General features: G+C 46.7%; 1 protein-coding gene across 1 annotated transcript in view; it reads right to left on the bottom strand.

Annotated features, from left to right (window-relative positions):
• Positions 1 to 13,757, bottom strand: part of Cdkl4 (cyclin dependent kinase like 4) — a 35,894-nt gene extending 22,137 nt beyond the window's left edge. Inside the window, exons 1-3 of the mRNA XM_038319546.1 lie at positions 13,394 to 13,757; positions 8,958 to 9,079; positions 239 to 311 (exon numbers count right to left, since the gene is read on the bottom strand). Of these exons, the coding sequence (XP_038175474.1) occupies positions 239 to 311; positions 8,958 to 9,079; positions 13,394 to 13,561 (363 nt within the window). The 5' untranslated portion in view covers positions 13,562 to 13,757. The remainder of the gene's footprint in view (positions 1 to 238; positions 312 to 8,957; positions 9,080 to 13,393) is intronic.
• Positions 13,758 to 14,371: the final 614 nt, after the last annotated feature.

Genomic DNA, 14,371 nt, shown 5'->3' with positions numbered 1-14,371 from the left:
AAAGATGGAAAATTATTTTAGCCCAATTTAAAAAATTCTCAGAGTCATCAATCCTGTGGTGGAAGGAAACATTGAATAGGCCACACAAACTTTGGTTCTCATGGGAATAGGAGAAGGGTCGTGAGTGAACCGCCTTTCCTCACGTGTGTAGCAGGCTCTGATTTTAGCCCTCTGGCGATTTCTTTCTATCAGAAGATTTGTTACTGGGACCGTCCCAGCATTAGGAAGTGCTACTTACATTATGTTTGTGGCAGAAGTTGAGGGCTTGAAGGGTTTGCCATAGCACACTTTTGATGACCCCATCAGGAACCCTGGAAGAAAGGAACCAAAACAGCAATGAAAACCTCTGGTTTGGGTCCCAGAAGCAAGGGCTGGGAAGAAGGGGGCAGACAGGCTCAACATAGTCAGAACACAGTGCACTGGGGGGAGGGGGAAGAATTGCTTTAAACATTATCTACATGGTTCTGTCTGCTTGTATGTTAGTGCGCCACATACATGCCTGTTGCCCTTGGAGGCCAGAAGAGGGCGTCAGAGCCCTTGAACTGGAGTTACAGATGGTTATGTGCAATCGTGTGGCCGCTGGGAATCAAGGCCTGGAAGAGCAGCTTGCGCTCTTAACCCTGAGCCAAATCTCCAACCAGGCTTTTTGTAAAAGTCTTTGTGTATAGATAGAAATTATGTATGTTTGTCTATGTCCCCGTGTGTGAGAGTGGGCACACGTGCCGTGGTTTGTTTGAAACAGGGTCTGTCCACTGCTCGTCACTGCCGATGCCAGGCCAGCTGGCCCCGGAGCTTCCAGAGAGTCTCTTGTCTCTGCCTCTTACGTTGCCTTGTGAACACTGGGATTAGGGTACGCACGACTAGGTCTTGTTTTATGTGGGTTCTGAGAACTCAAGTCCTCACAGTTGTGGATCAAGTGCTTTATCCATAGAGACATTTCCTAGCCTGCTCCCCCATTAAAAACAAAGCCCCAACCAACATGTTTAAAGATCTGCACTCACAGCACAGCCCTTTAGCCTCAACGCTCAAGAGGTGCAGGCGGGAGGAAGGCTAGTTTGAAGCCAGTTCAGGCTACATAAAACAAACAAAAGCTGGTATGGTAGCTCACTATCTAATCCCAACAGTCTGGAAGTTGAGATTGGAGGATCACCACAAGTTCAAGGCCAGCCTGGGCTGCAGAATGAGACTCTGTCTGGAAACAAATAAAACCACACACACAAAAAAGCTCTTTTTTTTTTCTAAATCCCCTTTTAAGGCTTGGTGTGGTGGTGCACGCCTTAACTCCCAGCACTCGGAGGCAGAGGCAGATGGATCTCTGTGAGTTTGAGGCCAGCCTGGTCTACATAATGAGGCCTGGAACAGCCAGAGCTACATAATAGAGAGACCCTGTCTCAAATAGACAGACAAAAAACAAAAAAACAAAGCTTTGTATGATAGGTATGCAATTTTATAGCTTGGAAATATCTATGAAATGATGTGTATTGCATGAAGAACTAATTGTAATTTTCCAACCTCAAAATAATCGCTATATTTTAGGATGGCTGAACCTTCAGGCACCTGTTGGCTTCTGTTTGCCCCTCTGTCTCTTTTTCTTTCCATTTACATCTTGACTTTTAGTTTGAATAAATATGCTCATATCTTTCAAACGTTAAAAGGTTTAGAGTCTGTCTTCTCTCTGACCCCTGCTGGGTCACCCATCCACTCTTCCCATTCCACCCCTGCCTCTTTTGGGGACATTTTATGCACAGAGGTACCGAGGCAACATGTATACAAGTGTTTCAGCGGCAGCAGCTGCGGTGCGGCTTGTCTCTGTGATCATGCTTGATGCCCGCTGATGACGGTTGAGCCAACTCTTCTTTCTAGAAACGCTCCCAGGAGCATTTGCAAGTCTCCATCTGAGAAGTAAACGGCTACCTTCTTGTTACCTTGCTTGTTTGTTTGTTTCTGAGACAGGATCTTACTGTGTAGCCTTGGCTGTCCTGCTCTATAGACCAGGCTGGCCTCAGACCCAGCGGCCTACCTCTGCCTCCCAAGCGCTGGGATTAAAGGTGTGCGCCACCACACCTGCTCCAGTTTTTTTTGTTTTTGTTTTTGTTTTTTTAACTATTAATAGGGGAAGAGGGAGCATGTGCCCTGGTGCTCATGTGGAGGTTAGAAGATAGCTTTCTGGGCTCAGTTCTCGCATCTTGTGGGTCCCAGTCCCATTGTCAGACTTGGGGTCAAGGGACTCCCCTTGCTGGGCCACCTCATCAGTCTCACATCTTGTTCTTCAGATTCATCCATCTTAGAAGTTAGATGTCTGGGGTCAATGGTACATCTTCGTCCTACAGGCAAAGCGGTCCTGGGAGGTGGGGGCAACGCTCCCTTTTTCAGGTAAAATGGTGAATTTGGAAGGGTCCCTCTAAACCTCTTGGTGGGAACACAGCTTGCACGAGGCAGGGGTCGACACCCAGTGAGGAGTCCAGAGAGAAAAAAGGTCATGTAAGATTTTGTCGCTGGCAGAATCAGCCTTTTGCGTGGGGAGTGTTGGCAAGTGTCCTTGGCTGGTTATCTTCACTGGAGAACTGGGAAGCTGACATCTTTGGTCTGGGAACATTCCGCTTTATGCCGCCATCTCTTAAGTCACACTTGGTGCCTTTCCGTTATTCACGTCACTGTTCCACCTTGCCTTCACATTTCCATACTGCCAAGCTACCCTGTCTAAGGGAGGCTGTACCCCTCACACTCCCACCTAACATCTGTGCACAGACATCTCCGTGTCCTCAGCATTGTGCCAACGCTTGGTTGCTGCTGACATTATGCTTGCCCATTGGTGGATACAATGATAGCTCATTCTGATTTTTTTGTCGTTCCTTATTTTTTAGTGATTAATAAATTTTACATGATGGCGCTGGGAATATGGCCTGTCTAGTATAGTATGCCTGAAGTCCCGGCTTTGGGCCCCCAAAGCACAATCTGGCATGGATGGGCACACCTGTAATCACAACATTCAGAAGGCAGAGGCAGGAGGATCAAAGTTCAAGACTATTCTCAGTTCCATAGCAAGATGGAGGTTAGCTTGGCCGCATGAGATTGCCTCAAATTAAATAAACAAAAATTCCTGTGATTACTGAGCACTACACTTTGTATATTTTTATTCCATGCCTTTTTATTCACCTTTTCCTTTATTCATAGTTTGTGGCATGTGCATGCATGTTTTTGCATGTGTATGGGCATGTACAGTGTGCACATGCATATGGCAGCTCGAGGCTGATGCCAGGAATCATCTTTCCTCTACCTTGAGGCAGTCTGTCAATTGAACCAAGAGGTCCCTGAGCCAGCTTGCTCTAGGGATCCCATCTTTGCCTCTGATGCTGGAATCACAGGCAGGCTGTGCTATTTACATGGTTTCTAGGGATCTAAGCTCAGCTCCACAGGCTTGTTTGTCAAGCGTTTAACTGCTGAGCCTTTTCCCCAGCCCCACCCTATCTACCCTTTATCCTTCTTGGATTGGTCTGTATTTCTTCTTCTTCTTCTTCTCCTCCTCCTCCTTCTCCTCCTCCTCTTCCTCCTCTTCCTTCTCCTCCTCTTCTTCCTCTTCTCCTTCTTCTTCTCTTTCTCCTTCTTCTCCTTCCCTCCTCCTCTTCCTCTTCTTTCTCTTCCTCTTCTGCCTCTTCCTCCTCTTCTCTTCTTTCTCCTCTTCCTTCTCCCCCTCTTTTTTCTTCCCCCTCCTCCCTTCTCTCTTCCTCATCTTTTTCTTCTCATTTGCAGCTGCTTCTATCTTTTATAATTAAGTTTTCTTAAACAATTTCACATATATAAGCATATATATTATATATGTATAGTACACACACACACACACAATCACTAAGATAATATGTCTCCGATATCCTCACTTCCCTCCCCCTTCTCTCCAGCATATCCCCCTCCTGCATTGCCCTTTTCTCTTGTGGCCACTGTATTTCGTCAGGTGCCCTGGTCTCTACAGTCTTAGTATTTACCTGCTCAGTGTACACTGCTCATTATACAACCGCACATCTTTTTCTTGGTGTGTTACTCATCTTTCCAGCTCTGCTGGGGGCATATGGGACTGTTATTTTCAGAAACCAGAGACCCAAAGGTTTAATTTTTATATTTAAATTTTTAAATTATATATATTTTTTGGTTTTTCGAGACAGGGTTTCTCTGCAGCTTTTTTAGAGCCTGGCCTGGAACTAGCTCTTGTAGACCAGGCTGGCCTCGAACTCACAGAGATCCACCTGCCTCTGCCTCCCGACTGCTGGGATTAAAGGCATGCGCCACCACTGCCCGGCTTTAAATTATATTTTAAGCTACTTATTTTGAGTGCCTGTGTGTTCTCATTTAAGTAGGCATGGAGACATCTTGGAGAAGTGAGCTCTCTCCTTCCACCATATGGATCCCTGGGCCTAAACTCAGGTCATCAGTTATGACTGGCCCTAATGACAAGGTGCTGCCATGTGAGGCTGGTATATTCAGAAAAATGAACGTAGAGGATGATTTTTCTCAGAACGGTTCCTTATCTTAGATCATGATTATAGTAGCATGCCCTTGACAGTCAGGGATCTGGTGGCAACCTTTGACTTCGGTCCTAACTATTAAATTATGAGAGACTTCATTCTTATATAAATCTTTTTCCATATGAAGCATCTATTTTGGTTTCCTGCACTGAGTTGTGTTATAATTTTATCCTTGTCTACCTTTCCCTAGCCAAAGCCAAGATAACAACATTTCTGCTTTATGGAGTGTAAAGGTGACCATAGCCAACCTGGGCACTAAGAGGCAGACTGTTGAAGCTCAAATCCTACTCTGCTACTTCCTACTTTTATAAAAGTTATAAGCTTGGAGAGTGATGGGAGCGTCTGTTTTGCCTGTGTGAAAATACACTCTTAAATTTGCTGAGAAAGCGACCACCAAAACGTCTGAGGTCAGATGAAGACAGCAGATGTGACCATGACCCTGGCATGGTGACCAGAGGTCCCAAGGATAGAAGATGTTCTAGGGAGAGAGAACTAGGAGTGTGTGTGTGTGTGTGTGTGTGTGTGTGTGTGTGTGTGCGCGCACACACACACACACGCGCACCATGTGTGCTGGGGGCGGGGATCTAAGGTTGAAGCAATAAGCTACAGAGTCTCACAGAACCTTCCAGAACCTGGACCATGCTCTAAATCCAGAGTCATCAAAAGGAATCAAGAGGAAGTGATAGGTGCAGAGAGTGGATTTCTAGAGAGTAAAGTGGATGTGGGAAACGGATTAGAAAGCTGGTCTAGCAGCCCAGGAACACAGATAAGGGTGAAAGCTGTGGAGGAGAGGGAGCCTTCCAGCCCTTGGGGAGCGAGAGCACAGGCACTGGGCGCGATATCAGCAGACACAGGATACTGGGTAGGCACCCAGAGACTCCAGGATAGAGGAACTGGGAAGCAAGGCAGGTGTGAGGGTTCAGAAAAGGTCAGAACGCTGACTGCTGACCTTGTTAATGAGAAACCAGGCAGAGCTAATTCGATAGGGGACATTGGTTGTCAAAGGGGATAGGCACAGACTTCTTACTGGAATGTCGTGGCCTGTCCAGTTAGCTCAGAATCCAAGGAGGCAGAGTCCACTGCGGGCAGAGTCAACAGCCGCTGGGGATGAATCGCATTGACCTCCGAGAGGAGATAGAACCTTGGAAAATGCAGATGGGCAGTGCTAGGTCCAGATGGGGAGAGCACCCAACGCCATTCTGCCAGAGGCAGCAGTTTTCAAAGCATTGCAGAGTGAAATAAAACCCTCAGTAGAAATCAATCAATACTCGGTGTTTAAATATTATACTCTGGTCGCGTGTAAACACAAATACTAAAAGCAATTCTGCAAAACTTAAAGGAACGATCATTTAGTTCAGTTCGAGGCTGAGCGGACATCATGTCCAGGAGACATCTGCAGCCTTGGTCACCTGAAGATGACGCTGACCTCACAGTCCACTTGTGTATGAGTGTGAGATGCGTGTGTTGTATATGTGCATACACATGTGTACATATTGTACATGTGTTGAAGGCTAAGGGTTGGCTTCCTAGGATCTTCTTCTGTCCACCTAATTACTATTGTTTAAGGACTTATTTTCAATTTTTTATATTTAAATTTTAGTAAAATAACTTTTTTTTGAGGCAGGGTTTCTCTGTGTAACAGCCCTGGTTGTCCTGGAACTCACTTTGTAGACCAGGTTGGACTTGAACTCACAGAGATCCACCTGCCTCTGCCTCCCCAGTGCTGGGATTAAAGGTGTGTGCCACCACTGCCCCGTTTATTATTCAATTTTTATGTGTGCATGTCTGTACTGGTTGGTTTTATGTCAACTTGACACAAGCTAGAGTCATCAGAGAAGATGGAACCTTAATTGAGGAAATGTCTCTGTGAAATCCAGCTGTAAGGTATTTTCTTAATTAGTGATCAATGGGGGAGGGCCCAGTACATGTGGGTGGTGCCACCCCTGGGCAGGTGGTCCTGGGTTCTATAAGAAAGCAGGTGGAACAAGGAGGTAAGCAGCTCCCCTCCATGGCCTCTGTATCAGCCCCTGCCTCCAGGTTCCTGCCCTGCTTGAGTTCCTGTCCTGACTTCATTTGGTGATGACCGGCAATGTGGACGTCTAAGCGGAACAAACCCTTTCCTCCCCAAGCTGCTGCTTTGGTCACGGTGTTTCTTTTTTTTTTTTTTGTTTTTGTTTTTGTTTTTGTTTTTTTGAGACAGGGTTTCTCTGCAGCTTTTTAGAGCCTGTCCTGGAGCTAGCTCTTGTAGACCAGGCTGGTCTCGAACTCACAGAGATCCGCCTACCTCTGCCTCCCGAGTGCTGGGATTAAAGGCGTGCGCCACCACCGCCCGGCTGCGCCACCACCGCCCGGCGGTCACGGTGTTTCGTCACTGCAGTAGAAACCCTGACAAGACAGTGTCCATGTGTATGCGCACTCACACGTGGATGCCCATGGAGGCTAGGGTTGCCAGATGCCCTGTTACAGGCTGTTATGAGCCACCTGACATGCATGCTGGGAACTGAACTCAGATCCTCTGGAAGAGCCGTCCATGTTCTTAATAGCTGAGTCACCTCTCAGCCTATCACCTCCCCAGCCCTATTATTGTTTTTGAGATGGGATCTTTCACTGAACCTGGATGGAGCTCACTGATTTGGCTGGAGTAGCTGCTCAGTTCCAGGGGGATCTTTCTGTCTCAGCTTTTCCTGCACTGAGATCACGGGTTTATGTATCCACCACGCCTAACCTTCTACACGGGAGTAAGGGAAAGAGAAGAGAAACATATCCAAGTGCAGATATGGACTTCCCAGGGGAGAGTCATGTCTTGGCTCACCAATCCTTCACTGTTGGAAGATTAGGTCAGTCACAGTTTTGTGTAATGATGTTGAAATATTGGGATGTGTGGTTTTGCCCTTATTTCCCTGATACATATTTCTCTAAGTGGAATTCTACAGCCAAAGTATAAAAACAGCTTTAAAAATAGTCATTGACATTGCCAAATGATCCACCTGGCTGCATTCTCTCTCGCTGGAGGAGGCCTGCACACCTGTTTTGTTTGGGGATGGGCTTCAGATTGAACCCTTGCGCCTAGCAGGGGCCAGGCAAGCTCTGTCCCACAGGGCTATGTCCCTAACCCTTCTTCAGACATTTGAGACAGGGTTTTGACTAAGTTGTTCAGGTTCACCTTGAGCTTGTAATCCTCCTGTCTCAGCCTCTCTAGTATACCACAGCACCCAACTTACTCAGTTTGAAAATTATTAATTGTGGTAATAGTTTTGGAAATTCTTTTGTGGCTTTATTTGTTTGTTTGTTTGTTTTTACAAAATTGTTTACCGTGTTCCCTTTCCCTTCTTTAAAAAATTCTTGGTTTGTTCTAACTTTTTAGAGTTTAAAACATAACCTATTGGCACATTCTGATTCGAATTTCGTGCTATGGGAAAAATTGATGAGGCGCTGGGCACTGGGAGACAGAGGCAGGTGGATCACTCTGAGTTCCAGTTCCAGCCTGGTCTACAGAGTGAGTTTTAGGACAGCCAGGGCTGTTTCACAGACAGCCCTGTCTCAAAACAAAACCAAAAGAAAGGTGAGGCAATGTCTGTATGTCTAAAACATTTTCATCTAAAAACACAAGCGCATTGAAATAAAATCCTTTATCACTTCAGTCAGGTTTGTATCTGTCTCCTTTTTTTTTTTTTTGTTTAAAGATTTATTTTTTTTATTTTCTTATTTTTTTTTGGTTTTTCGAGACAGGGTTTCCCTGTAGTTTCTAGAGCCTGTCCTGGAACTAGCTCTTGTAGACCAGGCTGGCCTTGAACTCAGAGATCCGCCTGCCTCTGCCTCCCGAGTGCTGGGATTAAAGGCATGCGCCACCACCGCCCGGCAAAGATTTATTTTTTTTACAAATTTTATGTGTGTGAGTGTTACCTACATGTATGTATTTGCAACACGTGCAGGGAGGACAGAAAATGGCCTCGGCCCCTGGAACTGGAGTTACGATGGCTACGAGCTGCCATGCGGGTCCAAACATGGGTCCTCTGCAAGAGCAGCCAGCGCTCTTAGAGGCTGAGCCATCTCCCCAGCCCCAGTAGGTGCCTTTGTACTTTAACTTACTGGGGAGCTGTATGATTAGATCTCCTTGTACTGAACTGCGGTTCCTCCTCGAGGTCAGGTGACCTTTCCTCTTGAGGTCAGGTGACCTTTCCTCTCAGGCTACACTGGGGTTTGGACTCACTGCCTCTTTGTTCTCCTGATTACACGTCATCTAGGTTAGTGGCCTTCGCCTTCTGACCGCATCCTACCTGAAGCGGGAGGACGGTAGCCAGATGCATCAGGATAGACTGGGTTGGGAGGGGTGGGGATGGGAAGGGATGGGAAACGGGCTGGGATTTGAAGTTTGTCGTAGCCGACTGCACACAGAACGAGAGCGAACGGGGCTCCAGCTCCAGTTTCTCCGTCACTTACCCGTTCGGGTTTCTCTCCAGCTCATTTAACAGCGTGTGATCACAGTACTCAAAAACTAAATGCATCTTTCTCTTTCTTCTGAACACCTCGATGAGGTTCACAAGGTTTGGGTGCTTCAACTGCTGCAAAAGAATGGAAGTGCCCGGCTGAGCCATGTGTCTCCACTCACAGCGGCTCCCAGACCTGCGGCCACACTTGAGAACAAGCTCCCCTTTCCTGTTCTACCTCCTGGACAGAAGCTTCTTTTGTTATTGTGTGTATTGGTGTGTATGTATATTTGTGGGGGAGAAAACGTGTGTGTGCACTTGTGGAGGCTAGGGGCTGATAGCAGGTGTCCTCTTTAATCCTCTCCCTTTTAACCTTTTTTATTACTAATTAATTAATGTGTCTGAGTGCACAGGTATGTAACACTCGTGGATGTGCCTGGTCACACATGTGGAGGTCAGGTGACAGCTTGTGGGGACTGAATCTCTCTTCCTACCGCGTAAGTCCCAGGGCTTGAACTCAGGTTGTCAGACTTGGCCGCAGGTGTCTTTACCTGCTGAGCCATATTGCCTCCCCTGTCACTGAGATGTGTCACTTACCTGGCTCAGCTAGACTGGCTGTCCAGCAAGCCAGAGTTGTCCTCCTGTCTCTGCCGTCCCAGAACTGGGGTTCTGGACACAGGCCACTGAGCACAGCACTTGACACTGGGGATCTGAACTGGGGTCCTCACTGGGGTTATAAACACGTGACACCGAGCACAGCATTTGACATGGGCGCTGAGGATTTGAACTGGGGTCTTCACTGGGGTTATGGACACATGACACTGAGCACAGCATTTGACGTGGGTGATCTGAAATGGGGTCCTCACACTTGTGCAGTGGGCACTTGACCGACTGGGCAATTTCTCTAGTGCTTTGCACACTGTTCATAAGATCAGCTGCGCTTGGAGCCACAAAAACTTCAACACAGGGCAAACATAAGCTTTTGTAACAAACCACTAATGATGGTAGCTAAACTGTTTAAAACCCTCTGGTGAGAGCACAGTGTGAATGAAGGCACCGATGTGAAACCACTGGGCAGTGTGAAAACTAGGAACACGCAGGCCACAACAGAAGGGACCGACTGAAGGAAAGGAATCTATGCAAAGGACCATACAACCAGTTCCTACGCAGCTTACACATTATTGTCGGCTAACAAAAGTCTTATTTTCTTTTTACTTGTGTGTGTGTGTGTGTGTGTGTGTGTGTGAGTGTGTACATGTACATGAGTCCAGAAGAGGGCACCAGATCCCTGGAGCCGGAGTTACTGGCAGGTGTGAGCCGCCTGATGTGGGTGCTGGGAAGCAAACTTGGTCTGCCTACAAGAGCAGTATGTATTCTTAACCTGAGCCCATCTCTCCAGTCCCCTTTTACTATGGATTTAATGCAAATGTTGGCTGGGTTTAAATGCAGCCTGGTTTCTAGTACTGGCTCCCAGCAATACTGGAGCTTTGTTCTTGGGTTTTTGCTACCCTTCTTATCGCAGGAGTCCCTCCAAGCTAACGCATTTAGGTATTCTTTTCATTGCCTTCTGCTCTGCAGTTTGATTCTGCTGGTTGTGCTGATGTACATACAGATGTTATATGAGTTGAATTCTATTGCCACATGGAAATAGTTCAGAAAGTAGTCTTTGATTGGTATTTTATTTCTTTTTTGCTTTTCTGTGCAATATAACATCATACACATGATTTTTAAAAAACTGTTTTAATGTGTATGAGCATTTGCCTGTGTGTATGCACATGCCGTACTTGTGCTCCTGGTACCCGAAGAGGCCAGAAAGCATCAGGTCACCGGGAACTAAAGTTACAGATGGCTGTGGAACTAAACCCACGTCCTCTGCAAGAGTGGTACATGCTCTTGGCTTCTGAGCCACCTCTCTAGCCCTTTGTTCAATATTCTAAACCAAAATTAAAATAATGAAGTTAGATAATCTATCTCAAGAGTGATATAAAAATCTTAGTATAAAAGTCAATATAGAGCCGGGCGGTGGTGGCGCACGCCTTTAATCCCAGCACTCGGGAGGCAGAGGCAGGCGGATCTCTGTGAGTTCGAGACCAGCCTGGTCTACAAGAGCTAGTTCCAGGACAGGCTCCAAAGCCACAGAGAAACCCTGTCTCGAAAAACCAAAAAAAAAAAAAAAAAAAAAAAAAAAAAAGTCAATATAGGAGGTAGAAACGAGAACAATTGTAGGCAAACTATTATACGTGGCTACTCAGCTGAGGGGGCCCAAATAGTTTACTGTATACACCGGGACAGTTCTGAGAGTACTAGAGGTTAGCGCCACAGGAATCTGGGACAAAAACTATAAACCAGGATGTTCCTGGGCAAAACAGGACAGATGACTTCACCTATCTGTAATTCCTTTTCATTGTTGTATATCTAGTAGACAAATCAATTTTCCAACACACACACACACACACAAATATTTTGTATATTTGTAGCAATTTAATAAGTATTTTTGCAGGCTCAGAGAGTCTTAGGCACACTCAGAACTTTGCCTTGCATATCTGTAGATGACTATCTGCAAGTGTGTCTCCATTTAAAAAAAATCTGGGCTGGAGAGATGGCTCAGAGGTTAAGAGTACTTCCTGCTCTTCCACACAACTTGTGCTTAGTTTCCAGCACCCACAGTAGATGGCTCACAACCACCTGTAACTCCAGCTTCAGGGGATCCCAAGGCACCTTTGCGCGTGCGCGCGATCACACACACACACACACACACACACACACACACACACACACACGTAAAACAACAACAACAACAAAATCACCCGACAACTGACACAAGAGAATTGTGTTCAGAGCCCCAAATCAATCTGCATTCTGCCTACTCCACTGGCGGAAAGGGCAGAAGGTCAAAGGGTGGCAGGGATGGTTTTTAAGAGTCAGGCTGCTTTGTGCTCCAGCAACACCACAGTTTGGAAATAGGACAGTTTTCCTGCCAGGTGGACAAGGGATTCAGACCCTGCAGCTCCACGCCACCGCCGTGCCCAAGTTTAACCCGGGCGAACTGTCTGTGGGCAGACCTGCGACCCACAGCTACTTGGCTAGTGACGTGGACTTAGCCTGCTCCATGGTTGCCTAAAGGAAAACAGGCTGTGTGAGGAGGATGGAAGGTAAATAAGAAGGGAGTGAAGAAAATAAACAGGGCTGTGTTCAGGGCTAGCAATGGAGCAACAGCAAAAGGCAGGAAAGCAGCTATGAGCCATTACCAGACGCCTCACAGAGAAGACGATGCATGGCTGCTTTGCACGTTAAAGCGCATCCTCAGATTGGGATAGTTTTAATTCCGAAGTTAAATAAGTAAGCAAAAAAAACCTAACTAAGCCTTCACTTTATCACCAGAACAGATTGGTCCGCTAGCGCCCTCTGCTGGTCAAGTGGTAAGAGTGACTCCTATTTTAAATCAAATTCTATTTTAAATGAACCCCTACAATATATGGGGGGAAACTGCACGATATTTGAAAAGAACAAATAATGTTCAACTATTCTTCACTCTTACAAGCTGAAATTCCACTGAGAGTAACAGAAGGTATTTAGAAAATGCCGGTTGGTGTGGGCTTTTCAAATGTGTGCGCACACACTAGTGGCTTCTCCACCTCTGGGAGCTTATTAGAAACCGGGCACTTCAGGACCCAACCCCAGTCCCCCCACCTCCAGACTCCGTATTTCGGTGAGATCCCCAGGGGTTCTAACCACAGGCGTTCATGTTGGAGAGACTTACTGAAATGGATTAAATAAAAAAATGCTGCAGGATCCCCGGCAGCTGCAGCTGCAGAAATGCTGCAGGTCCCCAAGTGGCTTATAGCTTTAAAAACAGAGGGATATTTTAGGCTAGGAAAACATTTCCACTGAGAACATATGAAAGTTCTACATCGAGTTCCGTCAGAGTAAAAGCAATGGCAACAAAGAAAAACAATGTAAGAAACTCATTCCATATACACGGCTGGGTGATACTGAGCAGAGGCAGATCCATGCTAACATCTGCAGGGCCCCTGGGGGCCCCTCTGTGCTGCGAGGTGCTCATGCAGTTTTGCCGGTTGGTTGGGAAAGTGGGGGGGGGGGGCAATGTCCAGAAGACGGCCAGGTGGAGGGCAGTCGGTAAACAGTAGGGCCAGGACACTTAGGACAGTGTGGATGTTTCCCAGTCCGGATGTGCTGCACAGAATGCCAGGTACTTTCATGTTTTAACCACCTACTGCTACGCACACACATCAGATCAGATCAAAGAGGCCCGAGTTCAATCCTACTTCCCAAAGTTGCTGATCCCTAGGAATTTAAGTCCAATGGAAAGAAACCCGACTTTAAAATTCTCAATGGAAAGAAACCCAATTTTAAAATTCTCGGTCGCTTAGAGTGCCCGGCTCAACCAGCCTGGGGTGCAGATGTCGGCCTGAGGGGCACGTGACCTACCTTCAGCATGCGTATTTCTCTCAGGGCTATTTTCTTAACAACCGGATCCTCTTCGGACTCCACAAACTTTTTGATAGCCACCACTTGTCCAGAAGACTTGTTTCTGCACTTGAATACAACTCCATAAGACCCTTCTCCGATTTTCGCCAGTTTTTCATACTTTTCCATTTCGGTCAAAGCTACTTAAGTTAGCGTACCGATTGACTCCAGGCACAGCGTTGCGCCTGGAAAACACGAACGACTCTTGTGAATCGAGCTACACGGAACACAGTGTTCTCCCAGTTGGTATATGTCCACCCTGTAAGCCTTGCTTTCTGTGCGCAGGAGAAGTGAGCACTTGGATGGCATTTTGTTAGCCCAGCTCTCTTCTTCCCGCTGTTGCAAGGCCTGCAGGGGTCGTTTCTGTTGACCATGGCTCTGTGCGACCACAGTTCGATGAAAACGACCTGGGGGGGATGGGCCTTTACCCAATCTATTGTTTTTATTATCCTGGGGGAAATGGTTAAAACACAAGGCTGTGAAGTGCAGGGAAAGGGGACGGGCTTTCACAGTCTTGAATGTGGTGTTTCTTCCTAACTCACCGGAGCTCCCGGAATTTTGGTGTAAGACAGTACAAACCTCTATACCTCCACCTGGTGGACAGAGAAAGGAAACCATGGTCCCTGAACAATGCAGCTTTTCTCAAACCATTTCCTTAAAATGTTTGGGGTTACACCTTATTATTATTATTGTGTGGATGTGATGATGTTGATGATGATGATGATGATGGTGGTGTGTGTGTGTGTGTGTGTGTGTGTGTGTGTGTGTGTGTGTGTGACAGCAGGAGCATGGGGGTCAGAGAACAACTGTGGGAGCCAGTCTGCTCCTACCACGTTGTAACTCTGGTATACGCCTCCTTTAATCTCAGCAGAGTCAGGCGGAGCTCTGTGAGTTCAAGGCCAACCTGGTCTACAAAGCGAGTTCCAGAACAGCCAGAGC

This window comes from Arvicola amphibius, chromosome 2 (genome assembly GCF_903992535.2).
Source record: "Arvicola amphibius chromosome 2, mArvAmp1.2, whole genome shotgun sequence".
In the NCBI taxonomy this organism is placed as follows: Eukaryota; Metazoa; Chordata; class Mammalia; order Rodentia; family Cricetidae; genus Arvicola; species Arvicola amphibius.
The sequence above is the reverse complement of the archived record's forward strand: the minus strand, read 5'-3'. Positions and strand labels throughout refer to the sequence as shown.